At 40.6% G+C, this 21,048-nt stretch overlaps 1 protein-coding gene across 3 annotated transcripts in view; it reads left to right on the forward strand.

Annotated features, from left to right (window-relative positions):
• Positions 1-443: 443 nt before the first annotated feature.
• Positions 444-21,048, forward strand: part of kif2c (kinesin family member 2C) — a 70,985-nt gene continuing 50,380 nt past the window's right edge. For all 3 annotated transcript variants that reach the window (XM_072274634.1, XM_072274636.1, XM_072274635.1), the window contains exons 1-4: positions 444-554; positions 16,551-16,645; positions 17,933-18,016; positions 19,460-19,514. In XM_072274634.1, the coding sequence (XP_072130735.1) occupies positions 494-554; positions 16,551-16,645; positions 17,933-18,016; positions 19,460-19,514 (295 nt within the window). In that variant the 5' untranslated portion in view covers positions 444-493. The remainder of the gene's footprint in view (positions 555-16,550; positions 16,646-17,932; positions 18,017-19,459; positions 19,515-21,048) is intronic.

A 21,048-nucleotide genomic window follows, 5' to 3' on the forward strand; every position in this document is an offset into this window, starting at 1 on the left:
TGCATTTGCACATTTTGTCTTGCTCTTTGATTCTGTTTACATTTACTGTTCTATATTTACTGATTTGCTGAGTATGCCGGCAGGAAAAATAATCTCAGGGTTGTATCATAGTGACATGTATGTACCCTGATAATTAAATTTTACTTTGAACTTTGATCATTAATGATTGTATTTCATTTGTAGGAAAGGACTTTAATACGTCCTGGAATGGCCATAACAGGTCTTTTCCCCGCTGGATGGAATAGAAAATGTTTGTAACAAAGTTAAAGGCACAACTTGCCAGGTCTACCATTAGCTAACGCGCTCACTACTCCGTGACGTCACCGGATGTTTAATTGTCTCTTTAAGGGTTTCTATTACGTTTGCTGCGTTTGTGACGTCACTGCAACGCATGCTCATTCGCCGAATCTAGGCGGGCTCTGTTTTGAAAGTTGTTCGGTTTGGCGGCGGCTGAAGTCGCAGACTGTGTGATTTTAATTCACGCTGTGAAAGGATGGCTGAAAATTTTGCGAGGCTGAGAGTGGGTCTTATTGTAAAAATCCAACGCAGCAATGGTAAGGCGTTATTTTCTAACTGAAGGGATATTGCCAACGGTGAATTCTGTTCGACCCTGATTCTGTTGGGCTGTTGGGAAGAGGCTTGTCTCGGGTAGCTCTTTGGCTTTTTTTCTTTTCGTGAGGACCATATTTTAATCAGAACAGGAAACGTACTAGCCGGCTGTTGGATGGCGAATGGTACATGCGTAATGAGGCCACGAATTTTTTTGAATTACCCGCCATGTGGACGTCACTCACGTGGGACCCGCCTTATCGGTGATTGGATGACTGGTGCACCGTGACTTCACTGCCGGCGCCCTATTGGACGCTGTGACTGTATTCTTTGGGCACTGCGTTTGTTCTATTAGACCTCCATCTGTACTGCACAAAACTTAGGAAATGTTCATGAAAAAACAAAACCAGGCATTGCGATTATTATTTGCAAATGTTGGGAGCAAACGTATACAAGTTTGAATAAATATGCTTAATGTGCGTCAGCATTCTTTAATATAAAATTGATCGCTTGGATATTCCCTGTTTTGTTAGAGAATAAAATTTTGGAATGCTTCCACAAGATTAGGAACAGTTGTGTTCCTGAATACATGGGAAAACTGTTAATTGTGTTTTTAAGTGGGGATTCTTAAGTCTTTCTGGAAACAACATGATCACGCTAGGTTTTAAAACTCATCATGCTAGGTTAATGCCAGCCTTTGTTTCTGTGAGATTGATTGGTGGATTATTTTTTCAGGCTGGGAAGATTGGATCTTAATATAGTTAAGTACTAAGTTGAAATGTATTCAACCTGGGTAAATGAGTTAAGTTTGTAAATGGACTGTCAAGTCTGCTGGTCGGGAAGATCTTGAGCCAATTGATTGGACAAGTGGTAATTTTTAAACAATATCATTTATCTCTGTTTTTAGTGGGCGCACAAACAACCAACGTGCAAAAGATAGCATACAGTGCAAATACGAAAGAGTAAATAATAACAATTATATATTGAGAATATGAGATGGAAAGTCTTTGAAAGTAAGTCCATAGGTTGTGGGAACAGTTCAGAGATGGGGCAAGTGAAGTTGAATGAAGTTATCCTCTCTGGTTCAAGACCCTGAAGTTTGAAGAGTAATAACTGTTCCTGAACCTGAAGTGTGAGTCCTGAGGCTCCTGAACCACCCTCCTGATGCCAGCAGTGAGAAGAGCGTAACCTTGGTGGGGGGGGGGGATTCCCTGATTATGGATGCTGCTTTCCTGCTACAGTGCTCGGTGCAGCTATGCTCAATGGTGGGGAAGTCTTTACCCATGATGTACTGGGCCATATCCACTACTTTTTATAGGATTTTCCATTCAAGGGCATTGGTATTTCCATACTAGGCTGTGATGCAAGTAGTCAATATAATTTCCATGATTACTAGAAGTTTATTGAAGTATTGGATGCCATACTGAATCTTCAAAAACCTCATAGGAAGTAGAGGGACTGCTGTACTTTCTTCACAATTGCACTTGCGTGCTGGCTCTGAAATGACAACACTAAGGAATTTAAAGTTGCTGACCCTCTCCATCTCTGATCCTCTCAGGACTGGCTCATGGGCCTCTGGTTTCCCCCTCCTGAAGTCAATAATCAACATCTTGGTCTTGCTGACATTGAGTGAAAGGTTGTTGTTATGGCACCGCTCAGCCAGATTTTCAATTTCCTACCTGTAAACTTGGGCCAAGGTAGGACGTTCCAATGTTTACCCTGGCAACCATGAAGTAATGATCGACAGTGGATTCCTGTTAAATGGGCTATCAGTTAATTGAGGCAGCTGATTATTTGGGACACTATTCCTCTTGGGGCAGGAGACTTTTTGAACAGGGTCTAACTAGCATCAGTTGTGTGCACTTGTGTGGCTGTTAGATGCTACATCATACTTGGAGCAAGCAGTTTTAAAATATCATCAGTTGCGTGTGTGGAAAAGCAGTGATTTTTGTCACTGATGGTTGGTGAGAAGTAAGCAGTAAAACAATTCAGAACTGTTTTGCTCACTGCAGTTTCAAGCATTCTGGCTTGGAGATACCAGAAATGGCTAGGAATGTAAATGAAACAATTTCACCACATAACTGCAAAGAACAATCATCTTGAATGCTACCTCTTCTCCCTACTGGACACTCGGATCTCATCTATGGCTCCAAGTAGCTGTTTGCAAATGACAGCGGCCATACTTCTGTATATTGCTTTGGCCATCAGGCCAAACCAGGTGAGGGTAGCCAGCAGGTTTCATACCCGGTGCAATAAGGACATGCCTGTCTCAGTGTGCGAAGACTGGCGGACTGAGTGGGTAAGATCTACAGTGAGAACTGACAACCAAGAAGGAGGTTCTACAATGTTCTGTGGAGAGCAAAGGGCATGTCGAGGTGCAGAAGTCATAATCATCCACTGCAACCAAGGAAGGCCCAATGTTGTCTGTTGGCATCACTGGACTCTGACCTCCGAGGTCCAGGGAGTGAATCTGCCCCAGTGCAACAGGTTTTCCACTTTTTAAAAACTCTACTGCGCAGGTTTCCTGTTGTCATCAGATAAGATAGACAACCACCTGTAGTATTGGTGGTGTTCTAATTTGTTCTGAATTTAATTTAACTGCTTAATTTGTTATTCAGTTAAACAGTAGCTTGTCTTTCTTTATACCTTCTTAACTATTTCCATGATATTTCAGCTAATTAGGAGAGCTGCTTAATTGGGGCAAAATGTTCTAGTTCTGATGTGTCCCAATTAACCGGAGTCCACTATACTTCCAAATTAGGATGATATACTATGCAAAGGGAGTCCGCTGATTCTTGTGTTCCTATGTGCTAAGTGCTCTTGACCTTCATGGTAGTTGACATTATGACTTTGTGAAATGTATGAGTAACTTGGCATATAATTTTTGTATTTTGTAGATGTACTTAGGACAGCCTCAGCCCTGGCTGATGTGCTGAATGCAGTGCGAGTAGAGTGGGCTGCTTTCTCTGGGCTGGTCATGGGACTTTGAGTGTTGTTGGAGATGCACATCTACAAGGGACTCTTCATAGTTATGGCACCCAACGGAGACTCCTTTGCCTGCATCTTCCAAAACAGTTCTATTTCCATCCTTAATATTTCATACTTCCATGAAAATAACAACGCCAGTAGAGTACTCACACACAGCAATAGTAATACTGTACACGGTAGTTAGAACAGACAGGAGATTGTGTGGCCACAAAAGGGATGCCAGGATGGTGTGTTGCCTCCCAGGTGCCAGCGTTGGGGGTATTTTTGGATGACTGAAGGGGAGGGAGTGGGCAGCTAGAGGTTGTAGTACACATTGGCACTAATGACATAGGTAAAAAGGGAATGAGGTCCTATGCAGTGAGTATAGGGTATTAGGAAAGAAGTTGAAACACAGGCTCTCAGTTTCTGGATTGCTCATTTTCCTACTGTCGAACTGCCTCTCTACCAGAGGACTTTAGGTTTAGACCCAGGAAAAATTGGCAAACACAATTTACTTAAAAGTACACGCTGTTTATTAGCAAGCTTGCATTGTTTTGTCAACTGAGCAGAGTCCCTGCTCACAGAGCCTGGGAAAATCTGCAATCAAGTGAGTCCCGAATACTGTCTGGAGCTGCTGATATACATTGATTATCACATACATACTTTGATAAGGGTAGACAGACAAGCTTTCTCATGCAACAAACACTACTTTGTTCATAGATTATTCTCACAGCACAACTTGTCAAGCTGCCAATAAGTCAGTTAGGTTTTAGCCCTTTTAATTCTGCATATAATTCCTCACTACATACTAATCAGAAGCGGAAATAAAAAGAGAACCGGTGAATATATGCCTGAGGAGCTGGTACGGCGAGCAGGGTTTCACATTCTTGGATCATTGGAACCTGGGACAGGTGACCTGTACAAGAGGGATGGGTTGTACCTTGACTGGAAGGGAACCAGTATCCTTACTCAGAGGTGTGATGGTTTGGCAAGTGGATGTGAAACACAGCACCATGTCAGAAAGTGGAGGGATTGAGAGAAGGATCAATAAAGTATGACTATATATGACCAGTATGTTTTTCAAGGAGGAACAGGCAGGATCAAAGTAATAGATGGGTTGAACTGTGTTTACTTTAATGTTAGTAGAGCAATGGTTATACTGAGATAACCAACAGGGCATTGAGGAACAAATTTGCAGGAAGAATCAAATCTAATATCACCGACATATGTCACGAAATTTGTAACAGCATTACAGTGCAATACATAACAAAACTATAAATTACAATAAGAAGTGTATCAAAAAATAAGTGCAAAGATAGAGGCAGTGTTCATGGGTTGGTTCATTGTCCATTCAGAAATCTGATTACGGAGGGACTGAAGCTGTTCCTAAGATGTTGTGTGTCTCTTCAGACTCCTGTACCTCCCTGGTGGTAGTAATAAGAAGAGAGTGCATCCTGGGGGTTGGAGGTCCTAAATGATGCTACCTTTTTGAGGCACTGCCTTTTGAAGATCTCTGCTGGAGAGGCTAGTGGTCACTATGGAGCTACACTGAGTTTGCAGCCCATTATTCTGAGGCGCATCAATACAAGACGGTGATACAACCTGTTAGAATGCTCTCGGTACAGCTAGAAATTTGCTACCAAAACTCCTCAAACTGCTAATGAAATAAAGCTGTTGACATGCCTTGTTCATAATTGCAGTAATATGTTGGGCCCAGGGTAGATCTTCAGAGATGTTGACATCCAGGAACTTGAAATTGCTTACTCTTTCCACTCCTGACTCCTTGATGAGCACTGGTGTGTGTTTATTGACTTCCCCTTGGTCTTATTAAGGTTGAATGTAAGGTTGTTGAGATACACTCAAAAGGCTGATCTCACTCCTGTATGCCTGCCAACAACAGTTGTTCCATTGGCAAGTTTATAGATGGCATTTGAGCCATGCATAGCTACACACTCAAGGGTGTAGAGTGTGTAGAGCAGTAAAATTAAGAAAGGTGTTAAAAATAATGTGAATGTCATGGGTGATTTTAACTTCACTAATATAGACTGGGAGCTTCTTGGTGCAATTTTAGAAGGGGCAGAATTTGGTAGATACATCCATTACAGTTTCTTAAATCTGTATGTAAGTAGATCAACAAAAGGAGGGGCCATATTGGACCAGGTGTCAGATAAAGAGCCCAACCAGATGACTTGCCTTTGAGTGGGAGCACAGTTAGGGAACAGTAACAGAAGCTTTAAGATAGTTATAGATAAGTATGGACTTTGTGGGAGAGTATTACAATCAATCAAGGCAAATTACAAGAGTATTAGGCAGGAACCAGGGTGAGGTAATTGGGAACTCTTGTTTTTGGGCAAATCTTTGATGGAGATGTATCTGATTTAAAGAGGAATTGCACAGGCATCTCTAGTAAGAAGGAAAGGCTAGTCAGCAAAGGGAACTGGTTGTCAAGAAAGGTGGTGAATGTAGTCAAGAAGAAAAAAGCAGATATTCAGTAAAGCTTAAGAAGCTCAAGTTAAACAGAGGCTGTAATTACAGAGAAACTAGAAAAGAACTGCAAGAGGGAATTAGAACCTGGAATGACCATGAAAGGTCCTTGGCAAGTAGGAATAAAGAGAATTCTAAGGCATTCCATTTACCAATAGAAACAGAGTTACTAGGCATAGTGTGGGATCACTCAAGGTTAAAGGTGGGGCACGTACTTGAAGGCTGAGGATGCAGATGTGAATGTTAACGATATTTATTGAGGGGAAGGACATGGGTAATAGTGAAATCAGTGTGGAGAGCACTAATATGTTAGGGCATTTTAAGATAAGGAAGTAATTTTAGGTCTCTCAAAAGAACTTCTAAGGTGAATCAAACCCTGGGGCTTGATGGAATCTACCCCACATTATGCAGAGTCTCAGGAAATTAGATTTCTGGGGCTTTGACCAAGATCTCTAGCCGTAGGTGAGGTCCCAGAGGACTGGCAAGTAGTTAATATTATTCACTACTTTATACAATTCCAGATAGGCCATATCTCGAGTATTGCATCAATTCTGGTTGCCCTTTTCAGTAGGGATGTTGACAGTGCAGAAGTGGCTTGTATTATAGGGTATGTGCTATAAAGAGAAACCTAGAAACATAGAAAACCTACTGCACAATACAGGCCCTTCGGCCCACAAAGCTGTGCTGAACATGTCCCTGCCTTAGAAATTACTGAGCTTACCCATAGACCTCTATTTTTCTAAACTCCATGTACCTATCTAAAAGTCTCTTAAAAGACCCTATTGTATCCACCTCCACCCCACTGTTGCCAGCAACTCATTCCACGCACTCACCACTCTGCGTTTTTAAAGAAAACTTATCCCTGACATCTCCTCTGTACCTACTCCCCAGCACCTTAAACCTGTGTCCTCTTGTGGCAACCATTTCAGCCCTGGGAAAAAGCCTCTGACTATCCACACGATCAATCCCTCTCATCATCTTGTACATCTCTATCAGGTCATCTCTCATCCTCCATTGCTCCAAGGAGAAAAGGCTGAGTTCACTCAGCCTGTTTTCATAAGACATGCTCCCCAATCTGGGCAACATCCTTGTAAATCTCCTCTGCACCCTTTCTATGGCTTCCACATCCTTCCAGAACTGAGCACAGTACTCCTAAGTGGGGTCTGACCAGGGTCCTATATAGCTGCAACATTACCTCTCGGCTCTTAAACTCAATCCCACGATTGATGAAGGCCAATGCACCGTATGCCTTCTTAACCACAGAGTCAACTTGCGCAGCAGCTTTGAGCGTCCTATGGACTCGGACCCCAAGAGAGTGTCCAGTCTTGGACTGTTTTCTCTGGAGTGACAAAGGACGTAGGTCCACGATAGATGCCATTTCTTTGGCTCTTCACTTAACCCTGAAACATCTGGACAGTGAAAATGGATACATCAGGATGCTCTTCATTGACTCCAGCTCGGCATTCAATTTTACCATCCCCTCAAAATTAATCCAGACCTTGGCCTCAATTCCTCCTTGTGTAATTGGATCTTTGATTTCCATGCTTGCAGGCCCAGTCATTTTGGATTGGCAAAAACATCTTCTCCACAATCTCCTTCAGCACACTGCACCTCAGTGTTGTGTACCTAGCTCTTTGCTCTACCCATTTTATACTGTGACTGAGGCCAGGCATATCTCCAAAGGCATATTTAAATTTACTGATTGTTGTTGGCCAAATCAGCATATAAGAGGGAGATTGAAAATCAGGGTGAGTGGTGTCACAACAACAGCCACCTCTCCCTTAATGTCAGCAAGACCAAGGAACTGATTATTGATTTCAGGAGGAAGAAACTGGAGGTCCATCAACCAGTCCTCATTGGGGATCAAGTGGAGAGGGTCAGCAACCCCAAATTCATCAGTGTTATAATTTCAGAGGATCTGTCCTGAGTCCAGTATGCAAGTGTCATTACAAAGAAAGCATTGCAGCACCTCCACTTTCTTAGAAGTTCGCTAAGATTTGGCATGTTATCTTAAAATTTGACAAACATGTATAGTTGCATCCCAGCCTGGTATGGAAACACCAATGCCCTTGAACAGAAACCCCTACAAAAATGAGACAGGTAAAATTAGTGATCTTGTAGTCGGGGATCCTCTTGAAAAGAGTGATCACAGTATGATTGAGTTTCTCATACAAATGTAGAGTGCAACAGTTCGATCTAAAACCAATGTATTATGCCAAAACAATGGAGACTACAACAGGATGAGGGAGACTTTACCTAGTGTAGACTGGGAACACAGGCCATATGGTGGAACAGTGGCAGACTTTCAAAGAGATTTTCACTGTGCTTAATGAAAGTGTATTGCAGTTAAAAGCAAGGTCAATAAGGGTGGGGAAAGCCAGCCTTGGATAACTAAGGAAATAAAAGACCATCAAACTAAAAGCTTGTGCATACAAAATCACCAAGAGCAGTGGGAAACTGGAAGACTGGGAAAACTTTAAAAAGCAACAAAGAACCACAAAGTGAGCAATAAAGAAAGGGAAGGTAGATTGTGAAAATAAACCAGCACAAAACATAAAAATGGATAGTGAAAGTTTCTATAATTATATAAAGTGGAAAAAGGTGGCTAAAGTGAACGTAGGTCCCTTAGAGGATGAGAAGGGGGAATTAATATTGAATAACAAGGAAGTGGCAAAGGCTTTGAATGACTATTTTATGTCTGTCTTTATGGTGGAGGACACGTCTAACATGCCAAAGAGAGATGTTATGGATGTGATGGGAGGTGAGAACCTCGATACAATAGCTATCACTGAAGAGGTAGTGCTGAGCAAACTCGTGGACCTAAAGAAAGTCAAGTCCCCTGGTCCTGATGGAATGCATCCCAGGGTACTGAAAGGAATGGCAAAAATTATAGTAGAGCTTTGGTGATAATTTACCAGAATTCCCTGGGCTCTAGGCAGGTCCCGACGGATTGGAAGATGGAAAATGTCTCACTGCTATTCAAAAAAGGGATGTAAGCAAAAAGCAGGTAACTATAGGCCAGTTAACATCTGTAGTTGGATAAATGCTTGAAGCTATCATTAAAGAAGAAATAGCGAGGCATCTAGAAAGATACGGATCCATTAGGCAGACACAGCATGGATTCAGCAATGGCAGGTCCTGTTGACAAACTTACTGGAGTTCTTTGAGGATATAACGAGCACAGTGGATAGAGAGGAACAGATGGACGTTACATACTTGGATTTCCAGAAGATGTTTGATAAGGTGCCGCAGAAAAGACTTGTCCATAAGATAAGGATGCATTAGCATGGATAGAAGATTGGTTAACTAATAGAAAGCAGAGTTGGGATACACGGGTGTTACTCTGGTTGGCAATCTGTGGTGAGCAGTGTGCCACAGGGGTCGTTGCTGGGCCCATAACTGTTCATGATATCTGTTCACATTCGTGATCTGGAAGAGGAGACCAAGTGTAGTGTATTTAAGTTTGCTGATGATACTAAATTGAATGGAAAAGCAAATTGTGCAGAAACAATGGAGAGTCTGCAGAGGGATATAGATAGATTAAGTGAGTGGGCAAGGGTCTGGCAGATGGAGTACAGTGTTGGTAAATGCGAGGTCATCTACTTTGGAAGGAAAAATGGAAGAGTAGATTATTATTTAAATGGTAAAAAATTGCAGCATGCTGCTGTGCAGAGGGACTTGGAAGTGCTTGTGCATGAATCACAGAAGGTTGGCTTGTTAGTGCAGCAGGCTATCAAAAAGACAAATAGAATGTTGACCTTCATTGCTAGAGGGATTAAATTTAAGAGCAGGGAGGTTATGCTGCAACTGTACAGGGTACTGGGGAGGCCACACCTGGAGTACTGCATGCAGTTTTGGTCTCCTTATTTGAAGGGTATACTGGCTTTGGAGGCGGTGCAGAGGAGGTTCACCAGGTTGATTCCAGAGATGAGGGGGTTAGATTCTGAGGAGAGATTGAGTTGCCTGGGATGGTATTTGCTGGAATTCAGAAGAATGAGAGGAGATCTTATAGAAAAATATAAAATTCCAGGGAGTAGACTTAGGATGGAGATGAGGAGGAACTGCTTTTCCCAGAGAGTGGTGAATCTGTGGAATTCTCTGCCCAATGAAGCAGTGGAGGCTACCTCAGTAGATATATTTAAGACAAGGTCGGATAGAGTTTTGCATAGTTGGGGAATTAGGAGTTATAGGGAAAAGGCAGGTAGGTGGAAATGAGTCCATGGCCAGATCAACCATGATCTTATTGAATGGTGGAGCAGGCTTGACAACCAGATGGCCGACTCCTGCTCCTATTTCTTATGTGATTATGTTCTTAAAAAGTAGTGGATAAGGCCAAGTCTATAATGAGTGAAGCCCTCCCCACCATTGAGCACATCTACATGGAGCGCTGTCACAGGAAAGCAACGTCGATTACTAAGGACCCCTACTGTCTGGACCACGCCCTCTTTTTGTATTTGCACAGCTTGTTGTCTTCTGCATATTGGTTGAATGCCCAGTTGGTGCAGTCTTTTGTTGATTATATTGTTTCTTGGATTTGAAGTATATGGTGGCATATATGTACTTTGATAATAAATTTACTTTGAAATCAGCTATGATGGAATAGGGGAGCAGATTCGATAGGCTGAATGACCTAATTCTGCTCCTATGTCTTGTGTCTTAAAACTGAGAGGCATAAATAGTCAGAATCATTTTCCAAGGGTAGAAATGGTAAATACTTGCTAGACTATTTCAGTGGGTTATGAAAGGTCACGTAAATTATTGTTGGTTCAGTCTCTTGTAGGCCAGGTAAGACAAGGAAAGCTGATTTCTCCAGAGGATTTTAATGAACCAAATAGGTTTTTGCACTGTGTGATTTCATGAATTTAAATTTACATGTGCCCGCCCCCCCACCATGATAAGCTTTGAACTCATATTCACATCATCATCAGTCTAAAACAATTAGAAGCTGAAATGTGTGTGGTGAGCTGTTCACACTGTTTAGGCATATATATTGTTAAGATTTTAACCACAAATGGTAGTTGAGCTGTTTTATGATGTCACAATGTCTTCCTGCTGATGGTTTAAGTGTTATGTGGGCAGCGTGATCAATCTGCCTTTCCCATCCATCATTTTGTAATTAAGCTGAATGTGACTAATTTTTGTGAGAAATGGAGACGCTACACAGAATGTGAGAAGTCACAAATCTGGTTATAAACAGTGTTCTTCCAGCATTCACTTCAATGGTATTTTGAAGTTAAAGTACTTTTAACTTTAACATATTCTGTGAATTGAAGTGTACTGAGTGTCTCAAATCAGTAGATCACATCAGCCATGTTTTCCTGGATGTGCATAGATGGCAAAGTAGCTTTCGTTAGTATATAATTGATAAGACTGTGTGCTTGTGTATTGCAGGTACAATTTTTGTGCATATAAAATGCAAGTATATTATCACTTGAAGTGATGCTTGGAATGATTGATCTCAAACATGTGTACATTGATTTTGTGGTATTAAACATGAGTATGTATTGTACAATTCCTAAACTAAGGAATTGTCAATTTTTTTTTTAAATTAATGCTGTCATCATAGTAAACTTTATTTACATAATATGTGAAATGCCAGTAGGAAACGAGCAGTGTATTGTTGAACTTCTGCATGCCACAGTTCCTGAGGAGATGTTAGATTGCATATAATTAGACACTTGGCAAGGACCAATAATAAAAAAAATTGGGTTTAAACGGAGCTGCCATTATGTGAATGGGCCATGTTAGAGTAAGGAGTTCAGGCTTTGGCTCATAGAGGCTTCAATGAGAAGGAGCAAAGGCTGTAGGTGATTTTTAAAAAAATTTTTCTTTATTTCTTTCTTATCGCACAGTTAAAGCAGTAGGGATGCCAGGCAGGATAGTGGAATATTCCTCTTGGGGGATGTGGGAAGGCTGATGAATACACCTGCAAGAAGTGCATCCAGCTGCAGCTTCTTTCAGACAATATTAAGGAACTGGAGCTCAAGCTGTATGAACTCCTGGATTATTCAGGAAGCAGAGGGATTGCCCATTGACGGAGGGGTAGTTCCACTCAAGGTGCAGGACACAAGTAACTGGGTGACTCTCAGGAGGAGTAAAAGGGATAGGCAACCAGTGCAGAGTACCTCTGTGGCCATTCACCTCAAGACCACCTATCGCTTTGGACGCTGTAACAGAAGAAAGCCGTAACGGTCAGTTCTCTGACACTGAGTCAGGTTCTGTGGCTTAGAAGGGGAGGGCAGTAGTGATTGGGAATTCCATAGTTCCAGGAACTGACGGAGATTTTGTGGACATGAGACATCCAGATGATATGTTCCCTCCCAGGTGCCAGGGTCGGGGGTGTCTCGGACCCGGTCCACAGCATTCCAAAGGGGAAGAGTGAGCAGAAATTGGAGATCCATGAGCCAGTCCTCATTATGGATTGAAGGTGGAGATGGTCAGTAACTTTAAACTCCTTGGCGCTATATCAGAGGATCTGTCTCGGGGCCAGCATATAAATGCCATTACAAAGAAAGCACAACAGTGCCTCTACTTAGAAGTTTGAGCAGATTCAGCATGTCATCTAAAGCTTTGATAAACTTCTATAGGTGCATGCTGGAGAGTATCCAGTCTGTTTGTAAAACGTAACAGAAAAACCTACAAAAAGTGGTGGATATAGCCCAGTCCATCACAGGCAAAGCCCTCTTTGCCAATGAGCACTTCTACAAGGAGCACTGCCACAAGAAAGCAACATACCCACCCCTATCCAGGCCATGCTGTCTTCTGGCTGCTGCCATCAGACAGCAGGTACAGGAGTCTTTGATCTCACACCACCAGGTTAGTTATTACTCTTCAACTAGCATGAACAACCTCAACTTTGAACTGATTCCATAACTAATGGACTCGCTTTCAAGTGCTCTACGACTCGTGTTCTCAGTATCATTTATTTACTTTTTTGTGCTTGCGTGGTTTACCACCTTTTGCGTATCAGTCATTTGTCAGTCGTTGTGTGTAGTTTTTCATTGATTCCATTGTATTTCTTTGTTCCACTGTGAATGCCTGCAAAAAAATAAATCTCAGGGTACTACATAGTGACATATACATACTTTGATAATAAGTTCACTTTGAGGTTTTGATCTTTGAACCTACTTTTTCATCTGAATTATTTATACTGTATATTACAAATAACCAATGTTCAACTTAAATTGCAAGTAAATTAATTTTTGAAGAACTTAAATCTTTTACATAAGCTTTATTGCATTTCAATAATTAAAATGGCTGAATTCAATTACTCTATAATTAGCATATAAAGAAATTACAGGGAATGTATACCTTAGACTGAGATTTATGTATAATGTTGCAATTTTAGAATTATTCCCATGCCTACTCTAGGATAAATGCTGTTTAGGCTTTTTGAAGTACTTTTTTTTAAAAAAAGAATTTTATTCACTTTCTAGGATCTGGGCATGCTGGCAAAGTTGCCATTTATTGCTTATGCTAATTGACCTTGTAGCCCTGGTGAACTACACTCTGTTTTTGGGAAGGAAGGATGTTCCAGGATTTGGACTTGGTGACATCAAAGACCAATGTTGGATCTCCAAGTCAGCATACTATTTTCTTATTCTTGATGGTAGTGATTTATGGGCTTCTTGGGTACTGTCAGAGCAGCCTGGTTAAAGTAGCTGCAGTTGATTTGTAAGTGGAGCACAGTGACTGTCGTGTGGAGAGAAGAAAAGTGTTGGGATAGTATGTGGAGTTACTTTATCCCACTTTGTGTTGAGCTTCCTGAGAGTTGATGGAGCTACACTCATCAGGGCATATGAGAGTATACCATCACATTAGTTATTTGTGCCCTATGCCGTAGGTAGCAGAAAATCTAGTTTTCAGAAGATGCTGCACGATATGGGGTTTCTTGCTTGTTCTTGTAGCTGCAAGCATTTGTGGCAGATCAGTTAAGTTTCTGGTCAATTATAGCCCCTAGGATTTTGGTGGAAAGTTTGGTAATCCCATTGAATGTCAAGAATATGTTAATTAGACTCTCTTGTTGAAGACAGAAATCGACAGATATAGCACTTCTGTGGTGCAACTGTTACTTGCCACTGTTTTTAAACTATGTCTGAACCTTGTCTAGGTCTTGCTATGTGTGGGTATCAGTTGTATTACTTGCTGCTGGTTTGCAAATAGAATTGAAAATTATGCAATCATTAGCAAGCTTCCCCTCTTCGGACCTTATGGTGTTGGAGGGAGGGTCATTGAATTAACAGCTGATGATGGTTTGGCTGAGCACACTGCCCTGAATTGTTCCTGTAGATGTCTTGGGGCTTAGATAATTGATTTCTAATAACTACCATCATGTTTGTGTGACATTTAACTCCAGCCACTGAAACCAACAGGGAAATACTTCATTTTTATCAGGCTGTTTTAATGTTATGCTCGCCCAAATTCAGTTCACTGGTTTCTGTTTGATAAGGATGAGATATCTGTAACTGAGTGGTCCCAGCAGATCCAAACTGGGCATTGGCGAGTAAATGGAACTTGGTGGAAGTTGTCATTATCTCAGTAATCACAATTTGAAGAAGACTAGGTGATAATTGGCAAGATTGCATTGGTCCTGTGTTTGGTGGACAGTTTTGGACATTGTCAAATAGATGTTGCAACTGAACAGGAACAGTTTGCTAGAAGCACAAAAAAAAACCTGCTGGAAGAACTTAGCAAGTCCAGCAGTACTGGTGGAGGCAAAGGGAAGGTCACATTTTTCAGCTGAGACCTTGCATTCAGCACAGAGAGAAGATAAGGGGGATGACAGAAGCTAGTGGGTGATTGATGGAGCTAGATGAGGGAGGGCTATTGAGATGGAGCTAGGTGGGGAGAGGGGAATGTTGAGACAGGCTGGTAGGTGATAGGGAGAGGAAAACTAGGCAGCTGGAGCCAGGAGAGATTAGAAACAGGCTGGTCATGGAACCAGGTAGTGGAGAGGTGAGCAGATGAAACCAGATATGGGTAGGAGATGGGAAAGTTGAGCCTAGATGGAATGTGGCTACATATGTAGGTGATAGGTAGGTGGAAACGGGGATGGTGGGGGAAAGTCAGAGAACCTGGGTGGACTGGCAGGAGTTGGGAAGGAGCTCAAGGGTTGTTGGTTACCTGAAATTGGAAGACTTGGTGTTCATTTCATTCATTAGACTTTAGGCTAACCGAATAGAATATGAGCTGTTGTCCTAGTTTGTGTTTGGCCTCGCCCTGGTAATGAGGTAGGCTGAGAATAGACAGGTCTGTGTAAGAATGGGAAAGGGAGTTGAAGTGACATCCAACAAGAAGATCGATGGCTTTTGTGAACAAAGTGCAGTTGCTCTGCAAAGTGATCACCTGGTCTCATTATGGTCTCACCAATGTAAAGAGGCCACATCACGAACACCAAATGCAATAGTTGGAGGTACATGTGAATTCTTAGTCAGGGGTGCAGTGAGTTCTGGAGCACAGGTTAACACTGCTGTTCTTGGGATGTTATTTTGCTCCATAGCTTTTTGCTATTCCTTGCATTCTTTACTATTTCTTGATGTCATGTGGAATGAGTCTGTAATTGTCTGAAAACTTCTCATAAAGGCTCTGAGATAGATCATTCATTTGATGTGTGTCAGATATTGGGACCTGTAGTACTAAAGGTGGAGATTTTCTTTGAGCCTCTGCCTCTGTTATCTTTTTCTCAATTTGTGACCATGTTGAAGGGCTACAGTTTAAGTATGATTGTGAGATTGCTTGGATCTGTCCAGTGCATGATCTTTGTCTTTTGAACATATTGGTCCTGTTGTACTTGCTATTTGATATATGCCCAGCGCAAGTGAGTTCATGCCCTGTCCTGATAGTATTGATAGCATGAAGGAGGCACTGGTCCATGAGGTGGTTTACATTTCTGCTGGTGGTCCACGGTGTTTCTTTAATACCCTATTTTGAGTTGCAAGGTTTGTTTTAGGCTTTATCCTATTTGGCATGATTTTAACATGAAGGGACTGTCACTAAGGACTGTGCATTGGTTTCTTCTATCAGGGTCGAAATGGACAGATCTATCTCGTGCAGACTGAGGACAAAATCAAATTTATTCTTGTCTGTTCACTTGCTGCCTTCTGCAAGTGCAAACTGACAGTTCATGTTTCAAGGCTCAGTCATCTTAGTCAAGGTGGTAGCTCACCTCCAAATTAGAGTGCATTCTGTGTTTTGCTGATTTTAGTGTTTTCAGATAGTAATGAGTGGTGTCCGGTAATAAAATGGAGGAACTTGACAAAATTCGATTCTGTGAATGGCATTGCTGTATCTGTATGTGGGACAATTCTCCCTATTTAGACACTGCTGATATTTTTAAGAATTGTGCAAGGTTTTCTAAGGTGGGAGCCTGAATTCAGTTCCTCTGTCATCAACTAATTGCCTATATTTTAAGGAAAATACTTTAAACATGTCAAACTGCTTTTGAACGGATGCTGAATTTAAGAGCTAATAATGTTATTCTGGTTTGGAGGAAGGAAATGTATTTTGTTTTCCCATTAATTCATTTTTGATATGGCATCTTTTTTTCATAGGGATGGTACAAGATGCAGGTATAACTGAGCTGAATACTGAGAAATCTTGTGTAAGAGTCGAATGGCTGGAAGATTCCATTAGCAAAGCCAAAGATGTAAGTCTTCTGCCAAAAGCAAATTTTCCATTTTTGGAGATAGTGTTGTTCACTTCTGATTATATAGTTTTCCATGTCACATAATGTAGTTACTGAAAGGAAAAGTGCACATTATTTTCCCAACAACTACATTGAATCATTTTTCCTCAATAAATAAATGAACAAGTATAATGTTTTGTTATTTATTTAATTGGGTTCTCTTTATCTAGCTTTAGGAATTGCGTGAAGGTCTGATCGCATTTTAGGTCATATTTATGCGGAAATAGAGAAAATTTAACAGGTTTCAGAAACTTTCTAGTATCACTGTATATGGTGCTGTATTCGTTGCTAGTCTTCTACACTATCCACATCTTGACCAATCTTGGTATCATCTGCAAATTTACTAACCCACCCATCTACATTTTCATCCAGGTCATTTATGTACATTACAAACAGCAGAGTTCCCAACACAGATCCCTGTGGAACATCACTAATTACAGACCACCAGCTCGAATAAGTTCTTTCAACCACTACCCTATGTATTCTCTGTGCAAGCTATTTCTGAATCCAAGCAGCTAATTCGCCACGGATCTCATGCATCTTCATCTTCTGGATTAGCCTTCCATGAGAGACTTTGTCAAGGGCCTTACTAAAATTTATGTAGACAACATCCACTACCCAACCATCATTAATCTCTCTCGTCACCTTGTTTAAAAACTCAGTCAAGTTGGTAAGACACGACCTGCTCCACACAAAGCCATGCTTATCCCATGTTTTCCTTTCAATTAGTTTTATGTTTTGGAGTTACAAAACATAACAGGAAGAGCTGGAATTTGATAATGCTTTTGGGAATTTTTTGCTTTCTCCACCCACCCACTTCCATTGAGTTATGGCATGATAGGAAAAGGATTAAAATTGGTTTGGATGTTGATGATATAGGGGACAAGCATTAAGGCATTTACTGAGAACTTGTGTTCTCAGTATTATGTGTTGTTATTATTAATTATTTGTCCAGTTTGTCTTTTTCACACTGGTTGTTTGTCAGTTTTGTGTGCAAGTTTTCATTGATTCTATTGTACTTTTCTTTTATTGTGGATACCTGCAAGAAAATGAATCTTGGGGTAGTATATGGTGACATGCAGTACATATTTTGTTAATAAATTTACTTTAAACTTTAGTCTTGGGATAAAGACATCTGTACTGTTCAACTCCATAAGCATGGCCAAATTATATGATATGTGGTCAGCATTTGTGCAAAAGTTTTGTATTGATTTAAGTGAGCTCTGAATATATTTCTTTTACCTTCAGATTGACATTGAAAGCTTACTAATGTTAAATCCTAACTTAGTAGAAAAGATGCCACCTCCAAGTGTACCAAGAAGGAACACACGGGTAAGTTTTAAATTTTTGGCTCTTGGAAAATATGTTTATCTTAGTTGCTGTATTCTCCTTATTTTGAATGGTAACTCATTTTCCCATAAAGATATGTGGAGAAAAGTGTTGCTTAAGAGCAGGTGTAGGTCAATCGATTCTGGAGTTATTTTGTGATTGAAACAGTAAAACTGATAATCTTATATCCCACCATTTGGATGTTCTGATCTTTCAAATCTGCCTCACCAGTTGATGCTTGCTGTGTTCCCAATTTACTCGCTAGGGACCCAGCTCTTGTGCTACCTTTTGACTCTGGCATCAAAGAACCGAGCGTGTCAGGTTGACATTTTTACTTGTATGAGCTTAAATCCATTTATCAATCTTCAGTAATATACTTAAAAAGAATCTTTCTGAATTATGAGCTACTATAAGTATGCTCGAATTTTTTTTTTAATTTCTTGGAGCATCAGTTAGCTCTGAAAAATTTTCTTTCAAGTGAAAAAAGCTGAGTATCTGAAATTGGTTGGTGCAAATGAAACCGATAGCAAAAAATCTTGTTTTTCTTAGAAGTGTATATAACAAGAGAGTGCAGGTTTAAGGTCAAGTGTGGGTAACTTAGAGAAAATTAGGAGTTTTTTTCCTGTCCAGGCCTGACATTTTTGTATGGTAACATGCTGAATGGGTGTTCACACAGACACTTTGACATTACATAACTGCATCCCCATTTTAGACTATCTTTTTGACTCAATTGGGTTATGCTATAACTTTCTCAAACAAGCTGACTTGGATATTGTTTTAATTTATTCCTGCAGCATTAAATTTCTAGTGGTGCAACTTTTGCTGTACAAGGCAATGCTGGCGAAGCTAGCTTTTGTGGACCAATTCCAGTTTGGGAATTAAAAATAAATTCTCGCTAATATATTTTGGGATTTTAAAAAATTGGAATAAATCTACAATATATTTGTTGGGAGGAAAAAGAATAGGTAATTTTATGGACATTTTCTTGGGGGGGGCAAAATATTTCATTGAAAGCAACAGCTTTTCATGTGTTTTGCGTATCTAGCAGGTATGAAGAAGTGTTTCTTGATCTCTTCATTTGATTATTTGGGGATTGCTACATTAAAAAATAGTGCAGTAGATTTTACCAGTGGTCCTGAATCTCATCATGACCACTCAAAGTAGCTCACTTAATTTCTTTGCTTTTTTTTCCCCAAACGACCACTTTTTGTATTTCATATTTCAAATTTTTTTGTGTTTTGGAAAAGAGTAGCTTTTCTTGCAAGTTAAGTTAGTTTCTTAATTATTTACAATAGTCATGAGCAGTCTTTATTTTCATTCTAATTGAAACTGATTCTTGAATGTGTCATTAATAATGTGGAATAGTTATTTGAAATATCTTTTTAAAAAGGTAGGTATAAGATTTTACTTGCCCTTCCAGTTACCACAACTAGTTGTCTCTTTTAGGTCCCAAGACGTGAATCAGCTCTGCCAGTCCCAAGGAATGGGACTGCAAAAGAAAGTGAGTTGCAGTTTACTTCAAATTCAAATGTGCACTACGTTTTGCTTTATCATTTACCAGCTAGACAGGGAGCTAGACGATATTTCGTCTCATGATCAAATGGTTTTGTAACATCCTATAATAGAACAAGTTGATATGATCTATGAAAGGAAGTGGCTTAAAGTTCTACATTAATGCATTGAATTTTTTTTTTACGTCATCAAAAAGAATTCCTTTATCTGATAACTGCCTCTTTTAAAATCAGGTGAAATTGTTTTGAAGGTGCATTTAACGTCGGAGAAATGTATGCAATATACATCCTGAAATGCTCTTTCTTCGCAACCATCCATGAAAACAGAGGAGTTCCCCCAAAGTCCCCCCCACCCAGCTCCCCTCACCAGCGAAAAAAAAAGCATCAGCACCCACCACCGAGCACTCAAGCGTACAGTAAAGACACAGACTTGCAATACCCCAAAGACTACTCATTCACCCAGTATTCGACATACCACAGGGTCTCTCTCACTAATAAGGGAGAAAGAGGTGTCTCCATTTCACAGCAAGAGGGGAGACATAACAAACAATTTGCTGGTTTATGATGTTAAAAGTCCGTTGCGTCACTTTTTCCAAGTTCTGTGCCCAAAGATCTCTGGTCTCTGGGCACATGGCCAAAGATCTTCTGACTCCCACGACACACCAATCATAGTCATACTTTATTGATCCCAAGGGAAATTGGTTTTCGTTACAGTTGCACCATAAATAATTAAATAGTAATATGTAAATTATGCCAGGAAATAAGTCCAGGATCAGCCTATTGGCTCAGGGTGTCTGACCCTCAGGAAATATATCTCCTGCTGGGACACCGACCTTTGCTCAGCCTGTCTCCAGAGCCACAAGATCCCGGGCCTCCAAAGTCAAGCGAAGCTCTTAGGCCGCATCCTTGGCATGTCGGATAATGGCCAGTCGTGAAACCCCGAGAGCGGGTGTCATTCCCGTAAAGAACCAAAGTCAGCGTGTAACTCCAGGTCAGGGTCTTCAAAAGAACCCTGAAAGGGAAATATAGAGATATAAAAGATGGAAATAGAGCTGTTTCCATGACAAAGGAGTCGTCATTTAGTGCCATCATAACTAAGCTCCACCCTCTTTGTATACAAGATGTTAAGGAAATTAACAGAAAATAGTGACGATAGTGAGCTTTCAGTCAATATTAATTGCTCCTTCCATTTAATTATCTTTTACATAAAACTGTTTAACAAACTTAGTGCCAAGATTGGAGAAAGGATGCTGATTAAAATATGTTCCTTGATACAGCTTGACAAGAAAATTTCTGCATTAGTCATTTTATAAAATAGATGGTAACCTCAGCTCCGCATTCCTCATTATTCTCAATAACAGTTCATCCAAGTTTATCAAGAATCTGTCATCTACCTTTTTTAAAAAAAAATTCAAAGGCTCTCATCCACCGTTCTCAGAAAGCATTTCAAAGACTGAGCCATAAGAGAATTTCGTTCCGTCTGTGTCTTAAATAGACATGCTCATTAACAGGTTCACTTAAGAG

This window comes from Mobula birostris, chromosome 12, assembly GCF_030028105.1.
Source record: "Mobula birostris isolate sMobBir1 chromosome 12, sMobBir1.hap1, whole genome shotgun sequence".
Taxonomy (NCBI): domain Eukaryota; kingdom Metazoa; phylum Chordata; class Chondrichthyes; order Myliobatiformes; family Myliobatidae; genus Mobula; species Mobula birostris.